The sequence below is a fragment of the Bos indicus x Bos taurus genome, chromosome 9 (assembly GCF_003369695.1).
Source record: "Bos indicus x Bos taurus breed Angus x Brahman F1 hybrid chromosome 9, Bos_hybrid_MaternalHap_v2.0, whole genome shotgun sequence".
Lineage (NCBI taxonomy): Eukaryota > Metazoa > Chordata > Mammalia > Artiodactyla > Bovidae > Bos > Bos indicus x Bos taurus.
The window spans coordinates 49,384,545-49,409,509 of NC_040084.1; the positions used below are offsets into that span (position 1 = coordinate 49,384,545).

The window sequence follows — 24,965 nt, forward strand, 5'->3', positions numbered from 1 at the left end:
AGCGTAGAAGAGTAGTTCATTGATTAACTTTATAAACAGTGAATGATGAAAATAGCACTTTCCCAAGATGAGGACTCTATAATATTTTTTTCCAATATCAATAAGGTATACTTACTGGTAATTGTGGAAAAGAATGGTATAATTTGCGAGAAACTATTTGCCTCCTGGTTAAATTTTAGTTTTTATGATGACAGTTAAATCATTTCTTCTTAATGGATTTGAAATTATCCACATTAAAGCATATCTTATCAAGATAAATTACTTCAGAAGGCTTACAGAGGTCACTAAATTATTTATGCCATTTCCCATTACTCTTTCATTCAGGGTTTGTAACTGAGCTAAAGGTCTTGTGTTACATATGCATATTTTTTTCATCTTATGGAGTTAATTTATTTTCTTTTAATATCTTCAGTTTTTGCTGTCAGTCTTCCTTTAACCATGTATTTGTGTTAGTTTGGAAGTCAACTTTGGAAAGTGTTTGTATTTTAACCTTATTCATTTTAAAAAGTAGTCACACTGATTTTCTGTGTCACAGTTAGGGAAAAGATAAGTAAAGTCATAGAAGGAAGCTGGGGTGTGCTTTCACTGGGGGGAAAAATTTAGCATCCTCTGTGTGCTAATGGATTCTTAGCAGTTATCCATTCTGGTTTAGTTTTACTGAAAAATAAAGCCCTGTATGGGAAGTTGACTTGTGAGAACTGGAAATATAAAGTCCAGGAAAACCAAGTTAGATAATTTACACTCTTGACTTCCTTTACTTTTTTACAGTTTAATGTTCTTTGTGCTGAATTTCCATGTATAGAGACACTGTATCCAGTGAGTATAGTGTTGGATCCCTGATGCCTTCCTTGGAGAATCCAGTACTCTGTTCAGAGAATGTGAACAAGGTGGATTATACCCCTCCAGCCCTCCAGAGGCTACAGAAGCCTAAAAGCCTAGCCTCCAAGTAGAGCTCACCCTGAGAAGCCAGGCAGAAAACAACTGTTGTGATACTTGAGGAAGCAGCAGGCATCTTGTATTCATAATAAATAAGTCCAGCTCCATAACTCATGGGCTTAACCATCTACCTTCATTCATTTCTTCAGATGAAACTCTTGTAAAAAAGCTTCTTATATTTATATTCCTTTCAAGGGAAGATTTTGTACAACTACCATTGTGTGTGTTTGCATGTGAGTTTCAGTATAAAAAAACTGGATCATGTTCAGTTCAGTTCAGTTAAGTCACTCAGTCGTGTCCAACTCTTTGTGACCCCATGAATCACAGCACGCCAGGCCTCCCTGTCCATCACCAACTCCTGGAGTTCACTCAGACTAACGTCCATCAAGTCAGTGATGCCATCCAGCCATCTCATCCTCTGTTGTCCCCTTCTCCTCTTGCCCCCAATCCCTCCCAGCATCAGAGTCTTTTCCAATGAGTCAACTCTTCGCTTGAGGTGGCCAAAGTACTGGAGTTTCAGCTTTAGCATCATTCCTTCCAAAGAAATCCCAGGGCTGATCTCCTTAAGAATGGACTGGTTGGATCTCCTTGCAGTCCAAGGGACTCTCAGGAGTCTTCTCCAACACCACAGTTCAAAAGCATCAATTTTTCGGTGCTCAGCTTTCTTTACAGTCCAACTCTCACATCCATACATGACCACAGGAAACACCATAGCCTTGACTAGACGGGGTGTTAGGCACACTTTTATGTCTCTTGCTTTTTTTGCTTAGTGATACATCATGGAGATCTTTCAAATCAACACAGAAATATCTGATTCATTCTTTCAACAACTCCATAATATACTCCAATGTGGACATTATTTTCATTCATTTATCCTGTCTTGATGGAGACTTTTGTTGTTTCTAATTATGTTTTATTGTAAACAGTGCTACAGTAAACATTCTTGCTCATACTCTTGGCAGTTGCAACAATGTCCATTGGAAAAATTCCTGGCAGTGGAATTTATCCATCAACATGGTACATGCATTTAAAAGTTTGGCGAATGAGTGGTCCTGAATTGCCCACTAAGGAGATTGTTCCAATTTACATTTCCTGGAACAGTAACTTCCTCCTATCTAACTGCCAGCACCGAGCAGTGTTAGAATTTTTGAGTTTATGACAGATTTAAAGGCAAAAAAGACACTTCATTATTACTTTTACTGGCATTTCTTTATGAGTGAAACAGCGTTTTTCACATTTGCTGTTTGAATCTCTTCTGTAAATTGCATGTACTATTATATGTGTTCAAACATTTTTCCTAGTTAACCTGTGATTTTGATTTATTTATGAATATTTTACCATGATGAGATTTTTATTAGTTTTTATAGTATTTGTCTTGCTTATAAAGGCCACACCCACTTAAACATGATTTCCTCCAGCCCTTTTTAAATTTAATTTTTAATATTTATTACTAAATCTTTGATCCATCTGGAACTTACTGCATATTGTGATGGTATTGGTTTGCATTCTCCTCGAGACCTTTCTGAGTATAATCTGAAACCTCCATAATACAGAGCGCAAGGAGAGACTGAAGACCATTCTAGATTGGTGGGTCTCAGGTTTAAAAATTAAGGGAACTTATATACAAGTAGATCTCCAAACCTACCTGCTACAATCTTAAAAGTTTATATAGAAACTTTAACGGGATTTAGTCACATACACAGTCAACACTGCATTTCTAACTAAAGGCTGTATTCTTGGCCAGCCACTAGCATAGTGAAGGCAAGCAGAGTGCACATTCCAAGGACTGGGGAAAGGATGAGGTACCTCTGATTATCTGGGCCCAGCTCGTGGGTCAAACTGGTGGTCACATCTTTTTGATGACCTCCTGAAGCAGATGAGTTTCTGAATGTCCGTGTTAAGTCGCTTCAATTGTGTATGACTCCTTGCAACCCCATGGACTATAGCCCACCAGGCTCCTCTGTCCATGGAATTTTCCAGGCAAGAATACTGGAGTGGGTTGCTATTTCCTTCTCCAGGGCATCTTCCAGACCCACGGATCGAACCCATGTCTCTTACATCTCCTGCATTAGCAGGCGGGACTCTGTGTTTATTCCATTGATTATAAAATTGAATGTAACATACAAAATTCTCACATTTGCCTGAGTCAGTTTCTGAGTTTTCTCTTCTATTTCCCTGAGCTTATTGACTCTTTTCTGGTATTAAACTATTTTACTTATCCTGTTTTTATAGTATTTTTAATATGGTTTGGGATAAGCATCCTCATTATTCTTCAATTTTAGAATTTTTTTCCTGGATAAATATACAGGTATACTTTTTAGGATGTACTTCAGTATCACTTCCAAGAAATGATGTTTACCTTTTAGTTAAGTTAATATATTGATTTACAGATTACATTAGTGAGAATTGATATTTTTATCAAATCAGGTTTTTCCAACTCAAAAACAAAGCATATGATTTCAGTTGTTGAATATCCTTTGGCAGTGTTATGATGATTTCTTCATGTAGGGTTCTACCTATTTCTTGTTTTTTTCTGTTTTTGATGGCGTTTATAGATGTGATATTTTCTTCCCTTTTATTTTCTAACAAGTTATTGTTTATACATAGAAACACTTGTTTAAAATATTGATTTGGGGGACTGTCACCTTTCTGAATTCAGTCATTAGTAGTTTTTAATTAATTCTCAATTTTCTAAGTAGATGTTTATTTCATCTGCAACTAATAATTGGTTTGACTTCTTCTGTTCTAGTATTTCTACTTTTTATTATTTTCTCATGTCTAATTCCATTAAGACATTAGTTAGCTGATGTAAACAACTTTGCCTTGTTTCTAACTTTAATAGATATACTCCTAATGTTTTATGATTCAGTGTGGTTTAAAATCAATATTGTCACCTCTGCTCATTAAGATTGAATGTGGTCTTTTGTGAGCTTTCAGTGCCTTTAGATCAGCTATGTTCTTTCTCCTTTGACTCATTCATAAGCATGTCCATATAAATATATTTATAGGTATAGATAGTGCCTTGCCTTCTGGGGTTTGATGTACTTAGTTGTGATATGTTGTTTTAATGCATTGGTGAATTCTATTTTCCAAAGCTCTGTACTGTTTGATTTAATATTCTTAAGAGATATTTCTCTATTGTATTCTGTTTCCTGCTGCTTTATCAGGTTTTACTATCAGTGCTATTACACTGTCTCTGTAAGATTAATTTTTAGACTTCTATTTCTGTGCTCTAAGGTCCCTAACTAACACTAGAATTAATTTGTTTTTAAAAAGGATGAAAACCTAAATGTTAGACAGCCTTTAAATTTTCTTCCATTGCTCTTATTACAATTTTCTATCAGTTTTAATATAAATGTTAGTCACATATTTTCCTAGAGCCGATCAGGGGGTCTGATCTACCAGGGGCTGTAGGAGGGGGAGGGTTTAACTATAAAGAAATAACAAGAGAATTTGAGGGGGTGTGTAAAGGAACTGTTTGTATCATTATTATGGTAGTTACACAGTTTGAACATATAGTAAAGTTCATAGAACCATACACCAAAAGTGAAAAGATAATTTGACTATACGATAATTTTTTAAATAAGGTTTTAAAGCATACTTATCCCTGGATCTCTTTCCCAAGATTTCTCATTTATTTCTATTGTGAACTAGGCTAGATCAAAAACAGCAGATTCAGGTTCAAAGATAGTTGAGAAAGACCAACCCAGTCTTACTTTAAGATTGTTGTCACTTCAGGTCTCTACTGAAGTAATATAATAAAAAAAAGCAACAGCACAGAATATCAGTGAGAATAGAGACAAAGGAGAAGTGACCCCTGGGACCTCTTGGTTGCTTACAGAGACCAAGCTGGTTGATCCCTCCTGGTCAGGGTGGGAGGTGCTGTGTCAGCTCCCCATGAGCCATCTACTACCTTCTAGGAATATTCTGCACCACAGTTACATATTTCCAGGTTCAGCTTCTTACTGTGTCATGGTGTCACAAGTCAAGGATTTTGACTAAAATCTGCATTTATAACAAGCCTATCAAGATATTCCAGTTCAGGAGTCCACAAACAACAGATGCACCCAAAAGAGCCATCCAGCGGTATGATTTGTTCTGAATGTCTCTAAGCAGTATTTTTCAGTTTCCTCTGTTAGCTCTGAATATTCGTTCACTCATGAATGAGTGAAGAAATGAAGTAGGTAAAATGTTTTTATTTTTCTACCTTGACCTCGCGAAGGAGCTTTGTTAGATATTAGCAAATACTCCATAACACGGAGACCGAAATACTCCATAACATGGAGCCTGTATTTGTGAGATTGACATTAACACATCTAAAAGAATTAAAGTTAAGGCAATATGATCCTTAACTTAAGGCCAATGTAGATAATCATAAAGTGTGCATATAAAATTATTTGTAAAAGGCTGACCACACTGCACAAAAATGAAGTAATACCCTCCTCATGAAATTTTAAAAAGGTAAATCTTTTTGTGTATATATTTCCAAGTTGTTATTTACTTGGCTGGCCACTAGATGGTGCGGTTTGTTAATTTATTCTCTTCCATTTTATATTCGAAGCAGATTTCATGACGTGCGGTTTTCACAGATCATTTTCTTAATTATTATTAACTTCGAAGTTTCAGATTTTAAGAGATAGTCAGTGTGATGAAGTCAGTGCTAGAACCCTGTTCCCTGCCAGTGTAGTGCACCTTACATAAAAACTATGGAAAACACTTTCAAAAGAAGCTATCAAGATGCTGATCTTGAAATTTTCGGAGCAGCAGCAAACAAGCCAGGATGTGGTGCCCAAACAGAAATTTTGAGCACTTATGTTAGTCTTTAATTTTGCTGAAAAAATGTCTCCATTGTACGATGAGCTATCAGTGAATTTTAAAAGATTTGCTGTAGCACTTACACAAATTACAGATAAGTGGACCAGACCCCACATCTGAGCTCAGACCAGGCCAAAGACCAGCCCTCAGAAGCGGGTTAGTATATTCAGGGCAGATGTAAAGTTGAGGAGATAAGACAGGTGGCTGGTGCCCTCCTGTCAGAGATCAGCAGGAACACAGGTGTGAGGGGGAGCACAGCTGGGCTTATTGGCTCATTATCATGAGGAGTGCGTGCCCAGCCGAACCAGGGGCATCTCAGTAAGGGGGAGAGGTTTCCAAGGCAGTGAGTCTAGAACAGACAGTGTGAAGACCTCAAGGCAGGTGTGGATTTGTTTAAAAAAAAAAAAAAAAAAAGGACCTTAGAGAAAAAGCCAGTATTTGTGTCTGGCATGAGTAAGTGGGGTTTGGGGATGGGAATGATTTCTGTAGGTCTTGCATGGTAAGGACTCTGGCCTTTACTCTGAATGAGTTGGAACCCACTGAGAATTACGCTTGCTTCTAATAGACTTCTTTTGGAAGAATACACAAGGTAATACTGATTGATTACAGGAAGAGGACACCTGAGTGAAAGGAACACTTGATTTTAACTTCTTTCCTTTTGGATTTTGTGCCATGTTCAAGGTTACCTATTTTTTAAGATAGCTGAAATATAATTTTAAGTGATCTTGTATAACACATTATATACTAAAACTTAGTAAGACCTTAAGATGCTTAACAATAATTCTATGCTCTCTTTGATAAACTTATTCAGGAGACATGCTAAATAACAATTGCTTTTAAATGCTAAATAACACTTTTATGTTTTGTTGCTTTCTACTCTAGGTGCAAAAGTCAAGAAATAGACAAGTACGAGAATTATTTCCAGATGGTTTTAGTATTCATCACGCAGGCATGCTTCGGCAGGACAGAAATTTGGTTGAAAGCTTGTTTTCTAATGGGCATATCAAAGTCCTAGTCTGTACGGCTACATTAGCCTGGGGTGTCAATCTTCCTGCTCATGCTGTTATTATTAAGGTGAGAGCTTACCTTCCTTTTTGCATGGATTTGAGATATCTTAAAACAAACCTGTGGGTTGATTTATTTAGAAAATTATTGTGATTTGGCTGCTTCAGTGACTTTGAATGTTATTCATATAAGGTCAGAATTATTTTCTCCAAAAGAATCTAGTTTATATTGTGAAAATTTAACTCTATCACAGATAATGAAAGGATTAGTTAAAGTACACTTTTGAGATCTTGCCATATTTGCCTAATTTCAGTATTCAAGTCATCAGGTTTATATTTGTGTGTGTTTATGTAAATTTTTATTAACTTTCCCTCATCTAGGGAACACAAATATATGCTGCAAAAAGAGGCTCCTTTGTTGACCTTGGAATTTTAGATGTCATGCAGATATTTGGTCGAGCCGGAAGACCACAATTTGACAAATTTGGAGAAGGAATCATCATAACAACCCATGATAAACTCAGCCATTACCTCTCTTTGCTCACTCAACAAAACCCGATTGAGAGCCAGTTTCTGGAAAGCCTTGCAGATAATCTAAATGCAGAGGTAAGAGCTAATAAGCAAAAGGTTGGAATGGAATCATCAGCTTCAAGAAAGACTAAGAAAAATAAAGGTTGAGTTGATTGCTATTTTGTAATATTTAATAATACATTTTATTTCATACACAGTCATGAGACACAAGAGGTGGAATGGTGATATCCTTGATTAGATCAGAGCAATATAAAATGCAAATGAGAACTGATAACAACTCATTGCTAAAAGACTGCTTTTAAGTCATGAGGTTTTGTGAAAGGACAGAAATCTAACCACAGCTATACACACTAAGGAAATAGTAATAAAAACAACTGTGTTCATACAAACTTTTATAAAGTTTATTATGAAGTATTTGATAAAGTTTTTATAAGGTTAATAAAGCTCTTCTGTTTTAGCTCATTCGATTAACTTTGTTATAGAAAATATGATTGCTTAAATTGAGCTACAGTATTATAATTTATTTCACTGTGATGTGTTTTTGTGTTCAGATTTAACTAGCAGACCCTGGAACCCTAGGTAACATCTTAACTGGTAAAGAGGATAAACATTCTAAATTTAAGAACCTGTGTGTCAAACAATCAAACAAGTTTTTGCTGTTCTTATGGCATTTTTTATTGTTGTGCTGTCACTCAACACTTTTCTGTCTCTACATCCCTTCTTACTATTCAAGTTGACTCAGTTTTTGAAAGTAGGTGGAATATAACTATTAAATACATGAATAAGTGAAATATTTGAAGTATTGTAGAAATTTCACTTAGATCTATTGATCTGATCTACAAGTCTTTTTAGAGGATGAAACACACACTGCAATTCCTCTGTTAAGGAGTATATAGTCCAGAATGGGAGAAAAAGATACAAAAACGCAGTGCAATAGTGTTGGTAGGTAATAAAGTTCTAAAGAAGGATTCAGTAGAAGGAGAAAACACCTTTGGCCCCAGCCTATCAAGAAAGGCTTTGTTCATGAAGGTGATAAAACTTGATCTGGGTTCAGAAAGTTAGGTAAGGGTTAGAAGATCTAGTTGGAAGTTAGAAAAAAAATCAGGAAAGATGCTGCTTTGTAGCAGCAAAATTATAAGAAAATAAAAAAATTAGAAAATTAATTATGATGTAGGGATTGTCTCCAAAACAAATACTATAACTCAGTTTTTATCCTCATTGCCTACTATAATGGCATGGTTTTAATAATTAGGTCTTGGGTCACTGGGATCTATGATAGAATAGTCTGTTGTACAAAGACAGTAATAGTAGCAATGGACTGAGGATGTGCCAACCTGCTGGATACTTTTTGTATATTCTCTCAGTACTGATGCTCAGGAGATATTGTTCTCAGATAGATAACTGGCCCAAAGCTCATGCAGGTACTAATTTTTGAAACTAGTACTGTTCAAACTCAAGTCTTTTTAACCACAAAAATAGTCTTTTTATTATAGCCTAGATTTCAATTATATAAAATGTGGTAAGTTAAAAATTAATACATTTCTCTATATTAATTAACCTACCATTTGCCACCTTCTGAGACCAGGACTAAATATTTTCCAAAATGGCAGTAATCATTTCTCTTAATTACAATAAAAAGCAAGATACAATTTTATGTATAATGTTTTATATATAAACATTTTGTATAATGTTTTATATATAAACATTTTATATAATGTTTATATAGTTATACTGTTTTATATAATGTTTCTAGAAAAGCATATTAAGAAAGCCTACATCTTTGTAAACTTAGAATTATTTTCCTTGATAGCTTTTTGTAAGTGGTAGACACCAAATAGTGATGCTTTTATGCAAAAGACACAGATGAGTAACTCTTGTCCTCAGGAATTCTTTTTCTTATGGACTATAAAATTCCATCATCAGTGAAACTATTTGGTCAATTCCTGAGAAATTAAAAATGAATTGTAGCCCACAGATTCACTTCATATTCATAAACTACTTATTAGTGTTTGTCATTTTCAGAAATGTCAACTGTCTGGAACCGTAATTCCATTTAATACTATAAATAACATTCAAATAACAAAACATATACCTTGAAATTTTTTGCTAATATAGTGAAGTATAGCCATTGCTAAATTTTCTTCATCTTATTTTGTCTACTAGACTAGTTCCCAATTAAAGTAAATTTTCTTCTTAAGGAAACAAATTCCCTTAAATTATAGTTTGAATGTGAAATTAAATTTGGTAATCTGTGGAAGCCAAGTGTGAAATTAGTTTATACAATGAATGTGTGCTGTGCTCTCAAGGTAATGAGTTTTTCAGTCTTTAGATTCCCAAAATCTTTGCCAGACTGTATAGCAACAATGATCAACACCAAGGTCATGTTAGATTAGGAATGTTGCCCAGACTGCTATCCTTGAACACTAGTTTAGAAGAACTGGAGAAAGTATTCCATCAAGCAGTCATTTTAATGCAGACATTTTATGAGGCATCTTTGCTAATTGATCCCTAATCGGGCTGACCGCCTAATACTAACTAATGCCAAAAGGTCAGAAGTTCCGGCCCTATATATACCATTTCATTCTGCTCTGTTAGAAACACTGAAGCATGTTTGAGGCTTATGAAAATTTATTCAGCAGACGTGACTGGGTACCTCGTCTGTGCCAGTGCCGTGTGGTCCATACTTTAAAATGTGTTAATCTTTCTGTAAGTGTACATACATTCTTTGTACAGAGTTCCTCGCATCTACACAGCAGTGCATGTACGTATACGTGCTCAGTCGTGTCTGACTCTTTGTGACTGCATGGACTCTAGACCCCAGGCCCCTCTGTCTATCATCCTCTGTCCATCTCCGCAGGGTATAATACAAGCACTTTGTCTTTGGATTTATGGCCTCGGTAGCCTGACATCTTCCCAGTTCTGACTCTGGTTACTTTCCAGAACGGCTCTTCTGCTCTAGATAGGCTCTCAGTCCATTTGCTTCACCTGTACAGCACTCATCTTCCCATGTTTAAATTAGGAATAGTATCACTAGATTGTTGTGAAAGGCTAACAAACACCTGTGCCAAGTTGTTATTCAGTACAAGATTATACCACTATATTACTTCATAGTCCCTTTATGCTCAGCCCCAAGTATACTTGCTACCCACACAAATTTTAGTGGAATAAATAAACAAATAGTGGTATAAATGTTGTTTGCATACATGTACTAGAGGGATTTGTGTATGCATATGTATTTATCTAAATATGATTATTACATTTGCTTGTTTAGTTTTATTTTATTTCAACTAGCTTTTTAAAAAGCACATACAAATAAACAAGGTAACTGTAATGACTAAAGTTTAAGTAGATAAATCAGATACAAAATGATACTTTGAGCCTTCTAAATCACTAAAGTTGAAATAGATTATTTTTTTCCTCTTTTACTTAGCACTTAAATCTCTGTTACACTATATACTAATGGCACTTTTATAAGTTATACATGTTAGGTGTTTTTCTTTAAAAGCATTTTTGAATACATATTGTGTCCTAGGCACTGTGGATAATGGTTTCATAGATGTCATCTTAACTAGTTACATGTATCTCACCTAAGGGACTACAGAACTTCTTAAGACGAGGCACCAGGCTATATTTATTGCCATATCCATTGTACTTGACTTACTGGCTTCTTGTATGATTATTGGGATGAATGAATAAATTTCAGAGAGATACTATGAAAAATACTTGTTCTGTGTAAGCCTCCTATCAGATCAGATCAGTAGCTATTGCTGCTGCTAAGTCGCTTCAGTCATGTCCGAGTCTGTGCGACCCCATAGACAGCAACCCACCAGGCTCCTCCGTCCCCGGGATTCTCCAGGCAAGAACACTGGAATGGGTTGCCATTTGCTTCTCCAATGCATGAAAGTGAAAAGTGAAAGTGAAATCGCTCAGTTGTGTCCAACTCTTAGCGACCCCATGGTCTGCAGCCTACCAGGCTCCTCCGGCCATGGATTTTCCAGGCAAGAGTACTGGAGTTGGGTGCCATTGCCTTCTCCAAGTAGCTACTAGGAGACCACACATATTTGCAAGTAAATTTTTATTGTTGTCACTAGGTGGCATTCAAGGATTAATCTCACAGTATGATGTACCATCATAAATTTACATTCATTTTTCTGAGTAGTCTTTTCCTTTTTGGTGAACATTTGAAAGACTTGTATTACTTGATCCAGGTTTTGCTACCTACTTGGTCTTTTCCTTTATTCTTATCAGTGCCCAGCAACAGCTAATTACCAATTATTGTTAATTTATTCTCTGATTTTGAAAGTAATATAAAGTTTATTTTATTTTTTATAAAATTTTCTACTCAGGAGTTGTGTGATGTTATTTTAAAATATCTATAAATGATAAGGGAATTGATACAATCCAACTCAAATAATAGAATTAAAAATGGAGAATGCTATAGGATATCTTGCCATATTATCTAACTAGTTTCCTTTGCCTAAGCAGACTAAAAAATGTTTAACTGTGATGTTTGTACATATTTAGGAAGTCTTGTAGAACTCACTCCTTAGGTAAATTTTAATTCTTGTTACACTTTGTTTTGTAGAAAGTCTTACAGTTCACATTTTAATAAATGTGTATGTTTACTTACACTGTGGTCAGTTTTAGTCATTGGTTAATATGTAATGTAAATTTTTTTGTTCTTTCCAGCTTTATGGAGTTATAATTGACATGACATTGTAAGTTTAAGGTTATACAGTGCAATAATTTGACACACATATGTATTTGTGAAATGTTCACCCCATAAAGTTAGTGAACACTTCCTTCACCTCATGTAATGACCATTTTGTCTGTTGTTATGTTGAGAGCACTAAAGCTTTACTCTCATATCAACTTTCACGTATAGAGTACAATAGGATTACCTATAGTCATGATGCTATACATTAGATCCCCAGAGCTTACTCATGTGCCTGAAAATTTGTACCCTTTAACCAACATCTCATTTTCCTTACCCCTCAACTCCTGGCTACCACCATTCTGCTGTTTATGAATTTGGTGTTTTTAGATTCTGTATATAAAGGAGATCATACAGTATTGTCTTTCTCTGACATATATCAAGATAGTGTAATTTTTTTAAAAGATAGTCAGCATCTGCCTTGTCATTTATTTAGTTTTGGTCATTTATTTAAGGATGAATAGTATGATATAATACTATAATGGTATTAAATTGCTATATGTCATCTCCAACTAAATAAAGATAGCTAAGCCTACACATACTTACTTTACAAAATTAATTATGCAGAATGTAAATTATAATATGAAAATAAAGCAAACATTAATGGTTATTTTCTTTAATATTTTATACTAAAATAACAGGATTTATTTTTCCTTCTTGTCTCCTAAAATTTGGTTATTTAGGGTGGAGACCATCAGTTATCCTTTGATTAAAGTATTACGATGTAAAAATTTTTTCAGGCACAAATTCAGGAAAAATTATTCAAATCTGAAGTGGCATAACTTGGATAAATTTGTTAATTAAAATGAACACTCTAAATAGAAGCAAAATGACTACCTATAGATCCAGTGTCTAAAAAAGTGTATTTTTAAGATTTTTCACTGCAGTTCTGTGTTAAGATCATTTTCTAGCAATTCCATTCATTACACAGATTTTATATGTTATCATTGTTTTAAAATTATTAACTTTGGTTTCATTAAATTACCATATTATAAAGTTATATTAAAATGCTATGTTTAAAAATTTCAGATTATAATCTAAAGAAATACCAGTGTTTATTATAATTCAAATTTATAAATAACTATTTTCTCCCTAAGATAAGTTTACCAATAAAAAGATTAAAACCACTCCCTGTTCTTGTATGAATTTTGAGGTATATATGTTATTAATATGTATAAATCCCAATAAAATATTTGTGCCAAAATTATTGCATTTACCATTGTATTTATATTATATATTTATACTAGTTATGCTGCAAATGGGAATCTTTAGAGGAAAAAAATTAATGTTATGATACCCTTTGTTATTTTGGTGATGACAGTATACAAAATCACAATAAAGAGGGATAAAATCATCAATATTATGTTTTATTTGTGGTACAGTTACATTTAAAACTATCAATAATGTTGTCACATTAAATGAAGCCAAGATTTAAAAGAAACAAGAAGAAGAAGAATTAATGAATACCAAAATGTTTTTAATACTATATAAAATTAAACGGGAAAAATAATCCAATGCAATAATAGTAAGTAAGGTCAGTTTTGGCAGGTAGCATATCTAATGTACTGTTCTCAAATGAAGCAGGGCTGATTTTTAATTAATTGGAGAAATGTCATGGCCAATAATTATGCTTACCTTCTTTTAAATACATCATAGTGATGCATTTTAAAAACTTAGCTTTTGACAAAATGGTCCTTGATGCAATGTTTATATTCAACTTTAATGCATTAGTTTAATTTTTGTTATATTTTTGATTTGCAGATTGCTCTGGGAACGGTTACTAATGTGGAAGAAGCAGTGAAGTGGATAAGCTACACTTATCTTTATGTACGGATGAGAGCAAATCCATTAGTATATGGCATCAGCCACAAGGCTTATCAGGTAAAAAAACTCATTTATTAAAAAAAGAAAGTCAGACCTCCTTTTTAGTTCTCTAATCCTTTCATGGTATGAGGATAAATATTTGCTATTTCTGCTTCATCTGAAAAGAGTTAGGTACCTGTAAGAAAAACAGAGCTTTAATCTTTTTATAGAAAATACTGATGTTCAAGTTGGATTTAGAAAAGGCAGAGGAACCAGATATCAAATTGCTAACATCCACTGGATCATCGAAAAAGCAAGAGTTACAGAAAAACATCTACTTCTGCTTTATTAACTATGCCAAAACCTTTAACTGTTTGGATCACAATAAACTGAAAAATTCTGAAAGAGATGGGAATACCAAACCACCTGACCTGCCTCTTGAGAAATCTGTATGCAGGTCAGGATGCAACAGTTAGAACTGGACATGGAACAACAGACTGGTTCCAAATCAGGAAAAGAGTATGTCAAGTCTGTATATTGTCACCCTGCTTATTTAACTTATACTCAGAATACATTATGAGAAACACTGGACTGGATGAAGCACAAGCTGGAATCAAGATTGCCGGGAGAAATATCAATAACCTCAGATATGCAGATGACACCACCCTTATGGAGGAAAGTGAAGAAGAACTAAAGAGCCTCTTGATGAAAGTGAAAAAGGAGAGTGAAAAAGTCAGCTTAAAACTCAACATTCAGAAAACTAAGAATATGAAATTTGTTCCCACCACTTCATGGCAAATAGATGGGAAGACAATGGAAGTAGTGGCAGACTTAATTTTGGGGGGCTCCAAAATCACTGCAGATGGGGACTGCAGCCATGAAATTAAAAGATGCTTGCTCCTTGGAAGAAAAGTTATAACTAACCTAGATAGCATTTTGATAAGCAGAGACACTACTTTGCCAACAAAGGTCTGTCTAGTCAAAGCTGTGGTTTTTCTAGTAGTCATGTATGGATGTGAGAGATGGACTATAAAGAAAGCTGAGTACTGAAGAATTGATGCTTTTGAACTGTGGTGTTGGAGAGTCCCCTGGACTGTAAGGAGATCCAACCAGTCCATCCTAAAGGAAATCAGTCCTGAATATTCATTGGAAAGACTGATGCTGAAGTTGAAACTCCAATACTTTGGCCACCTGATGCAAAGAACTGACTCATTTGAAAAGACCCTTATGCTGGGAAAGATTGAAGGCAGGAGGAGAAGGGGACAACAGAGGTTGAGATGGTTGGATGGCATCACCAACTCAGTGAACATGAGTTTGAGCAGGCTCTGAGAGTTGGTGATAGACAGGGAGGCCTGGCATGCTACAGCCCATGGGGTTGCAGAGTCGGAAACGACTGAACAACTGAACTGAACTGAAGGAAAATTAATTTTATCCCCTGTAATTATTTTACTTTCTTTATACCTCTTTTCTACTGATACTAATGATCTTTATGTTGTTAATCAATTTAGTATTCAGATGAGTTTCCATTTGATACTACTATTTTGCTATGATTTTTTTAAACTATTTTTTTAATTTAGTTTTTGGAATAAATTAGACATGAGGAAACTTATAGACTACTTTTAATAATAGGCTGATGTTGTATACAGTATGTTCCTCTTATCAAATCCTTCTAAGTCCTTGTTCCTAAGTTAAAAATAGCATTTATGAGTTACTATCTTAACAGTTTGGAGGCTGAATCGGTCCTGCTGAGAACATAGACTGAGAATCAAATGCATGTGGTCACAGCTCTTCCTACAAACTTCACAGCTGTGTGGTCCACATAGCTTACAGATTCTGTGAGATCTTGTCTTTTCTTTAAAACTCTGCTTTATACCCTGTAAATGCTTCCTAATTGCAGATAAAATCCAGTTATTCTCTAATGAATATACTATTTCACCACCATCATATCGATATTCACATGGTGTTAAATCAAAATTAGAAGAAAGATTGAATTTAACTCAGAATTATAGTCTTCCTCCAGTCATTAATTATGTTGGCTTAGTTTGTATATATATTCCATGGTGTTATCAAAGCTTCCCTGGTAGCTTAGATAGTTAAGAATCTGCCCGCAATGTGGGAGACCCAGTTTCAATCCCTGGATCGGGAGAATCCCCTGGAGAAAGAAATAGCAGCCCACTCTAGATTCTTGCCTGGAGAATTCCATGGACAGAGGAACCTGGTGGGCTTCAGCCCATGGGGTTGCAAAGAGCTGGACATGACTGATCAATTAACATTACGTTAACATTATAGTTTTCCTCCATTTATAAATAATAATGGCTTAGTTTGTGTATACATTCCATGGTGTTATCAAAGCAGATGGCTATCTTTTTTCTTCTTTATTTTTCCTTTTCATATACAGTAAATGTGATCATGGAGAACTTTTGAAACTTAAGATTTAGGAGGGGGAAATAAAAATAACAGCAACAACTAGTTACGAAGCTGTTCATCTGAAATCACTTTATTTGTATATTAAATACTTAGGTTTACTCTTTTACTTAATACCTAAGTATTAAGATATCTAATACTCAGGTATCTTCTTTTACAGCCAGATTGCTATCAGCTATAAAATGTAGATGTGTTGTAACCTGTAACTTTATACATTTTAAAGAATAAGGCACTAGCTTATTACAGATACAGGCTTTGTGAGACAGGTCAATGGTACTATGAAAGTATTCTGAAGGAGTAAATTTAGGAAGACAAAACACAACTTGTTTTTTTTTTTTTCCATGGGCTAAAGCATCTCAAATCTCAACATAAACATACCAATTGATTTCTCTTAAAGTACCAGGTTAATATCAGAAGTCATTTTTATATGATTTTCTAGTATAAAAAAGTGACTTTTTTTCCCCCTTCTGAGGTACATGGTTTTATAGCCTTCACAGTTCAGATAACTAACCTTTTTTCTGACCTACGTGTTTTTATTACCCAATGAGAATTTACAGCTATAAAACTCATGTGAACTAACACAAATAATTTAATACTTTAATTCTTTTTAGTGGTTTAGTAATATGTGATTAATAACATGGTTTTATAAGGTAAACCTGAAACATGTATTATGTCACTTAGTGAAAATATTTAAGACCTTTTTGGGACTTCCCCAGTCGTCCAATGGTTGAGACTTTGCCTTCCAGCACAGGAGGTAAGGATTTGATCCCAGGTCTGGGAGCAAAGACTCCACATGCCTCGCGGCTGAAAAACCAAAACCTTAAAAACAAACAAACAAAGAAAAACCCCACAAGCAATGTAACAAATTCAATAAAGACTTAAAAAAAAAAAAACTTTCTGTATTTGCTAATATGACTCTTGATTCCACCTTACTTCCCTACAGTTGATTTTCCTTTGCCTCATTTTTTTCTGATTTATTCATTTTTTGTAGCTATATTTGGTGCATGAACAAGTTGATATAAAAATCTGTTAGAACAAATAGTAGGAGTATTAACTCATAAATTGATTTCTGAAGTATTTTATGCTTCCCCTCACCCCTTGGAAGGTCATACTTCACTTTATTGCTTGTGGCCAGACTGCAATCTTCAGGACTTGGTGTGTGTACCTGTATGTGTGTCTGTATACATATATTTACACACACATATCTTAGTAACAAGAACATTTATTAATATCCAGTGTTAATGTCCTTTCTGCTTAGAAAAATACTGCAAAGTGGTTTTCCCACCACAGTTATGAAAATTGTTAGAACACTAAAACCATGCTTTTTAAAAGATAACTTTTCATTTATTTTTATATACCCTTATTTCAGCAGAGGAAAGCATTCTCACTATCATTTCTTAAAACAGCTGATAAAGCAGGACTATGATTTGGTATTTTATAATTCTTATTTATTTTAGTGTGGGAGGGAGAAAACAATGATTTTTTTCATGTATCTAATTTCTAATCCTGATTAATCTTAAAGATTATAAGACTATACAGAAATTTTAGATTCTAAAATTTACTATCTGAAAACAATATACAGATTGATAATTTTCATTAATTTTAAAAGCTTTCTTTATATATGAAATAAAATATTTTCTAATTGTTCTAACTTTTTAAAAATGTATTCTTTTAACATTGTAATAAAAATGTATGCTAAAGCATCAATAGAAACATTTAATTTCCATAAATAGATATACCTTTGCAAATGATGACTGAACAATTAGTCAAGTGTTTTTTTGTTTGTTTTTTTTTCCTATAGATTGACCCAACATTAGCAAAACACCGAGAACAGTTGGTCATCGAAGTTGGACGGAAACTAGACAAAGCTCGGATGATTCGTTTTGAGGAGCGAACTGGATATTTCTCCTCAACTGATTTGGGTCGAACTGCTAGCCACTACTATATTAAATACAACACTATTGAGGTATTATACTGAGTGGAACAAATAGAATAATGTGTCTGTTTTTAAATGTATATACTTTCTGGACTTCAGAATATAATATTACTATGGAACAAAATTCATTTAACTTTTAGGAATTCAACAACATGCACTCAGTAAAGATAAAAAAAAAATAGGACTTTAAATATTCAGGACCTTCTTGCCATCCTGCTCTATGAGTATGTCCCAAGCTGTAGATGAACCCAAGCCTAAAACCATTGAGCATATTAGACCTGGGGAATACAGTGGGGACTGTTGGCTTATTGATGTCCATGAATAAGAAGTTGAAAAGTTAATTACAAATTATTGAGAAACACTGACCAAAAAGGATTATAAAAACTAATAAAAATATTAGGGCACTCAGCTGTACTATTTGGACAGTTTAAGAGATTACTCAAAGGTAATTTGTACTACACAGTGGTATCCTTGCATGTTGCCTTTTAATGTAATCTTATGTAAGGTAGAGTACCACCATAATATCTACATTTTAAATAGTACATACTTGTCTTCATGTGTATTTATATACCTATGTATGTACCTTCATTGGAGAGGGAAATGGCAATCCACTTCAGTATTCTTGCCTAGAGAATCCATGGACAGAGGAGCCTGGTGGGCTATATATAGTCCATGGGGTCTTAGAGTCAGACACGACTGAGCGACTAACACGCACACACACGTACCTTCAGGTATTACTACATGGTAAAACTTAACAGTGATTACCTGTGAAGAGAGGATTTAAATTTGAATGGAGGGAGATAGATCAAGGTGAAATTTACTCATTACTCTTTTTATAGAGAGAAGGTTTGAATTTTCTATGTTCACTTTTATTTTTGTTCTTAAAATTGTTTCTTAAATGAAAAAGTAATAGAAATCACTAAGATGAGATTTCTTCAAGAATATGAACACCAAAGCCTGTATGAAAGTTGTGTACGTGTTAAATGTTTTGTACTTATTTAACATCTGCTTATGCATATAACATGTTTCAGAAAACATTTTCATGTGCTTAATAGCTTTTCCTCCCTTGCCACATTCATATCTCCTGTTTCTATAGCACTTTGTGTGTGTGTGTGTGTGTGTGTGTGTGTGTGTGTGTGTGTGTGTGCGCTCAATCATTCAGTCATGTCTGACTCTTTGTGACCCGGTGGACTGTAGCCCACCAGGCTCCCCTGTCCTTTGGATTTTCCATGTGAGAATACTGGAGTGGATTGCATCCTCTTCTCCAGGGGATCTTCCCAGCCTAGGAATTGAGGAGCATCTCCTGCAGCTCCTGCATTGGCAGGTGGATTCATTACCATTGCATCACCTGGGAAGTCCCATATATCACTTTGAAAGTGTGAGTCACTCAGTCATGTCCGACTTTATGCGATCCCATGGACTGTAGCCTTCCAGGCTCTTCTGTCCATGGGGTTTTCCAGGCAAGAATGCTGGAGTTGTTTGCCATTCCCTTCTACAGGGGATCTTCCCAACGCAGAGATCGAACCCGAGTCTCCTACATTCCGGGCAGATTCTTTATTATCTGAGCCACCAGGGAAGCCCCATATAGCACTTTAGGTTCCTTCAAAGTCTTTTAACATATATTATCTTACAACTGTGATCTCTTAGTTCCTCAACCCACAACATTTCCCCCAGCTCTCTACAGCTTGCATCACCTACTCATGTCCACTTGTTTGTCCAATAAGTTTCCTTTCTCATTTGTCCACCTGGTAGTGTGTTGCTGGCAAACTACATCTTAAGCCTGTTTGCAGCTCACTTTCAGAAACTCGAGCCTTTTTTCAACTGTATTTTTATTCTGATCTTTTTCTTTGTGATTTTCTGAATTTCTGTATGCCCTTACTAACAATATTACAATATCTTTGCCAGAATCTTCAGGTTACATATTTTTAGTTATCCCTCCATCAATTTTATGTGATATACGATCAGCTTAAAGCCAGAGAATGGTATAGATTTCCATATGCCCATGCTGAAAATGAGCCAAAACCAGAATGCTATGCTGAACATTGTTTTAGATATCTAATGTAGGCCTCATTAACTGATTTTATTGATTTTTTTTTTCTTCTAAAGATCTTCTCTAGCTAAATATTCTTTTTAGCCTTTGATGACTTTAATAATTGTTTAATGATTTGGAGCAGTGTGCTACAAACCTTGTAACTCTGCATATTCTAGGGCTCGGATGTCCTTTTAGAATGTGGATTTATAGTCAGGTTTTGAATTTAAAATATTTTACTAGGCCTTCTATTTTAATCAAATGTAACACTTACTTTGGTAGACCTTCAATGAACTCTTTGATGCTCACAAAACAGAAAGTGATATTTTTGCTATAGTCTCCAAAGCTGAAGAATTTGATCAAATCAAGGTAAGATTGCTTGAAGCTTGAATTAAATGCATATGTCATATATGTGTTTATTCATTTATAAACATTTACAATAAATTGTTATTCCTATACAATATAAACTATATGACACTTCACATTTTGAGTACCAGCCATGTTGTTCCATTTATCAACAATGTCCAGTATTATAGATTTTGATAGTATTTCATACCTGACACCATTCTTTGCTCTCTACTGCAAATCAAATACAATTTAAGTAGGTTTTATGGTAATGAAACTATCATAGAATTTAGTGTGTAGATTTTGGTTTATTTGCAATGTAAGGTTCACTGAAGAAAATATAAAGGACATGCATGATTCAGACTTAGATATGAATATTTCTGTAGTCATATTGTAATTTAATCTTATTAACAGTGAAAACTTTAATGCTTTGAATCATAGTACTTCACAGTTTTAAGCTATGAATGTGTTATACCATATAAAAATATATGACTGTAATGAATGCATTTGAAGATAATTCAAGTTTGCTGTAATCCATTTGGGCAGAGGTTTTACTCTGGTCAAATAAAAAATGAAATCTCATCAATATAAGGATGGTGAGGTCAGAAGATTTAATTTTTGTGGCGTATCAAATTTTTATATGTCAATGGCAATTTTAATATTGGTGATGAATAATAAAATGTAGTTGTATCAGTCTCAAGGTAGTTTTTCATTGTATTTTATTAGTAGCCTATGAAAAAATTGTTTTTATTTTAGTATACAAAAGAAAAATGTTGAGTAATGACATGGAAACTTTTAGAACACGTGTAGTATGGTTTAATTTCAGTGTAAACATTTTAAATAAGTCAGCCCAGATAATTCTATAAAATCATGATTCTTCCAGGTCAGAGAAGAGGAAATAGAGGAGTTAGATACCTTACTAAGCAATTTCTGTGAACTCTCAGCTCCTGGAGGTGTAGAGAACAGTTATGGGAAAATAAACATCCTGCTTCAAACTTACATCAGCCGAGGGGAGGTGGACAGTTTCTCCCTCATATCAGATTCTGCATACGTTGCACAGGTAAAAATATTGCTCCCTTTCTGTTTTCTCTTCCTTGATTACTTTTAGAGATTCAAGGAATTAATTCATGCTATAATGTATTGGTTCATGATTGACATGCTGTTAAATCAGCATTTTATCTTAGAACTGGTTCTGTTTAATTTGTATGTCTTTTATTCCATTTTATGCTATTAGATCAGGAACAGAGGTCAGATTTGGTTGTCATTTTGGCTTTTTTTTTAATGTTGCTCTTTTACATTTTAGCATGTAAAAATATCAGTATCTGATTTTTTTTCTGTTTTAAATGGTCAAGTTCATTTCTGTTACTTAGAGCAATAGTACAAAAATATTTCAAGCAAAAAGAAAACATTATGGAAACTTTGTAGCTTTTCTCAAAAGTTAGAAATGTAAACAATTGTTTTTAACCATTAGACAGAGTTTAATAAATGTACCTCATATCATATATTCAGTATGATATATCTTTTATTTTTAAAAAGTCATCTTCCCTACTAAGCTGATTCTTATAAATTGAGGGCTGAAAGAAAATTAATCCATAAATTGCAGCTCATTAAATATTTAGCTTTTAGAATTATCATAATATAAAATGTTGTAATATTTATGTTTTTATATTCAAGAACTCATGCAATATATAAAGTAGATTTGTGTGTGTGTGTGTGTGGTAGTATATACCTTTCAGATGAGAGGTTTTCCTTCTAGGGAGAAATATTTTTTATCAAAAATACTTTTTTCCATTATTTTTATTGAGTAATGCCTCTTGTAGGTTAAGTAGAATAAAACGTTAATCATCCTTTAAATATAGAAACTATTGCATTATGTGGTTTCTTTTTGTAATTTTGTTCAAAGGCTTAATGTAGAAAAAGTGTGTTTGTGTTAAATGAATTACTGTTAATAACTATGTATACACCAGAGTACTTTGAAACAACTGCAAACATGAAATATTTACAAACGTAAACCAAGATACATTAGCAAACAGTTTGAATGAAATGCAGTAATTTAATCAAAGTAACCAAGAAACTAGATGATGACTTCAAATATAAAGTAAATATGGATGTGGTGAAAACATCTTTTTTTTCATTTTGCAACTCATATGTTTCTGCCATGGAAAAATATATGTATTCTCAAAAGCCTAAAGCTGTAGAAGGAACCATTGTTTTTAAAGTCTTTTGTTTTACCTGTTTTTCTGAAAGATAATATATTGTCATTTTATATAATCTAATGGTTTTGTATTGAAATAGTTAATGATTTAATGAAAAGGCAAAGTTTTACTGCATTCTGGATGGATAATCTGACCACATTTCTGCTTGATTCAAGATTATGAAGATATTATCAGAGACTGATTTACAAATTGCTTTACAATATAAAACTCATGGTCTCCTCATGATTGGTACCCAGAAAGTCAGTCTCAGAAGGTTGAGGATGTATCTCAAGGCATCCCTGGTTCTTCTTAAATAGCTCCTATCGGTTTATCATTCTTGACTGCGTTAAATAAATTTTGTTGAGTTTGGGGGTTTTTTGTTTGTTTGAAGTTTAAGCCATTACTAGTTCCACAAGCACTGTCAGATCTGTAAAATGGTACCTTCCTTCTGCACTCCTGAAACTTTCTCTCAGCCCTTAAAATAAATCCTTAGTTTTTTTATTCTATGGTGTTATAAAGGAGCCTGTATCTTCTGCATGTTAGAGATTTTGATCATTGTTCCCACCCAATTTGTATCATTCCAGATTTAAATGTCCTATTTGTATTATGTCACACAGAATTTCTCTTTCCATTTCTTTTAGCTTTTAGGGAACAACCACAGGCTCTGAAATATTAAAACGCGTTTTCAAACACAGTTGAAAAAATTAGGCTAACAGTTTTTAGAAGAGCATCTGTAGGAATACCTACTTGATAGCTATAAAATGTTCAATTTATTTATCATTTTAATGCCTAATGAGAGCCATCCTATCATTTTTGAACCATATTAGAGATAGCCTCACATGCTTCTAAATACCATTTTTTAAATTTCTAATACTGAAACAAATAGTCGAATTTATCAAAAGATGAATAACACTTTTTTATAAAATGTAAAACCAAAGCCCTTAACTCTTACGATTATTTTTCACCTCATAATTTCAAGCCATATCATGTTTGCTTTTTTTCTATTTAAAATCTCATTATTTTTAATCTATTTTTATGATTTTGACCAGATTTAACATTCCTCATTTTCAAATTCACATGTTATTAGATATTATAGATGTCTCTAAGTCATGATTTTTAAAATAATCTTCCGTAAAACGATCTGAAAAGTTAATAATAGAAGGAAGCAAAACAAATGAAAACTAATTATGTGAAAAAGAGCCTCAATTATTGTGTCTTTCTATATGTCTGTGAATCAAGTTTTCCTCAGGTCACTGAATTTAGAATCTTGGTGTTAACTTTGTTAATGTTTAGATCTAGCTTTCAGAAGATACTCTGACAGCAACTTTCCAAATTATTAAAATCACTAAACTGTAGTATCTTCATCTATAAAATCATAATATCAAGACCAAATGCATTTGTCGTAAAAATTAAATGAGATAATATATATAAAGCAATGAGCGCATTGTCTGGTTTGTAAGGAAGCCATTAATATGGGTAGTTGCACTCATCAACATTTTTTGTTATTCTTTTCTCACTAATTTTTCTCTGACTAGATCCCAAGTCTTCTGCATTTCTCCAAACAGCTTTATAAATTTGATCATTACACTGTATACCCAAGGACATCCACTGCTGTCTCTTAGATTCTAAATGGTTTCCATAACCTCCTAAATATTTCACATGCCTTTTGTCTCATCTGCTTCATTCCTGTTTAGGGAGATGTGATGTGGAACTTCCTAAGAACTTGGAAATAAAGCTATTCTTGGAGAATTAACCAGAATAGCATCCACATAAAAGGATCGATTATTCTTGTGTAAAAATAATAAAGATAATTAGAGGTATATGAGGATAGATGTTGCCCACAATTAAAGGATGCAGTTTGACATACTTTTTAAACTGAGTCTGAATAATAATTTCATTGATAAATTAAAAATGACGTTGGACCTAACCACCAATCCCCCTTTTCATTCTTCAGAATGCAGCTAGAATTGTCCGTGCTCTTTTTGAAATTGCTTTGAGGAAACGCTGGCCTGCCATGACCTACAGGCTCCTGAATCTTAGTAAAGTCATTGACAAGAGGCTTTGGGGTTGGACTAGCCCTTTGAGACAATTTTCAGTCTTACCACCACACATTCTAACAAGATTAGAAGAAAAAAATCTTACTGTGGATAAGCTGAAAGATATGAGGAAAGATGAAATAGGTAAGAAGGAAGCAAAAATGTTTTAATGTAACTCTTACATGCAATTAAAATAT

General features: G+C 33.9%; 1 protein-coding gene across 1 annotated transcript in view; it reads left to right on the plus strand.

The window, feature by feature from the left end:
• Positions 1-24,965, plus strand: part of ASCC3 (activating signal cointegrator 1 complex subunit 3) — a 334,203-nt gene that overhangs the window by 189,572 nt on the left and 119,666 nt on the right. Inside the window, exons 15-21 of the mRNA XM_027551338.1 lie at positions 6,634-6,825; positions 7,137-7,361; positions 13,762-13,881; positions 18,029-18,193; positions 20,475-20,561; positions 21,421-21,597; positions 24,687-24,912. Of these exons, the coding sequence (XP_027407139.1) occupies positions 6,634-6,825; positions 7,137-7,361; positions 13,762-13,881; positions 18,029-18,193; positions 20,475-20,561; positions 21,421-21,597; positions 24,687-24,912 (1,192 nt within the window). The remainder of the gene's footprint in view (positions 1-6,633; positions 6,826-7,136; positions 7,362-13,761; positions 13,882-18,028; positions 18,194-20,474; positions 20,562-21,420; positions 21,598-24,686; positions 24,913-24,965) is intronic.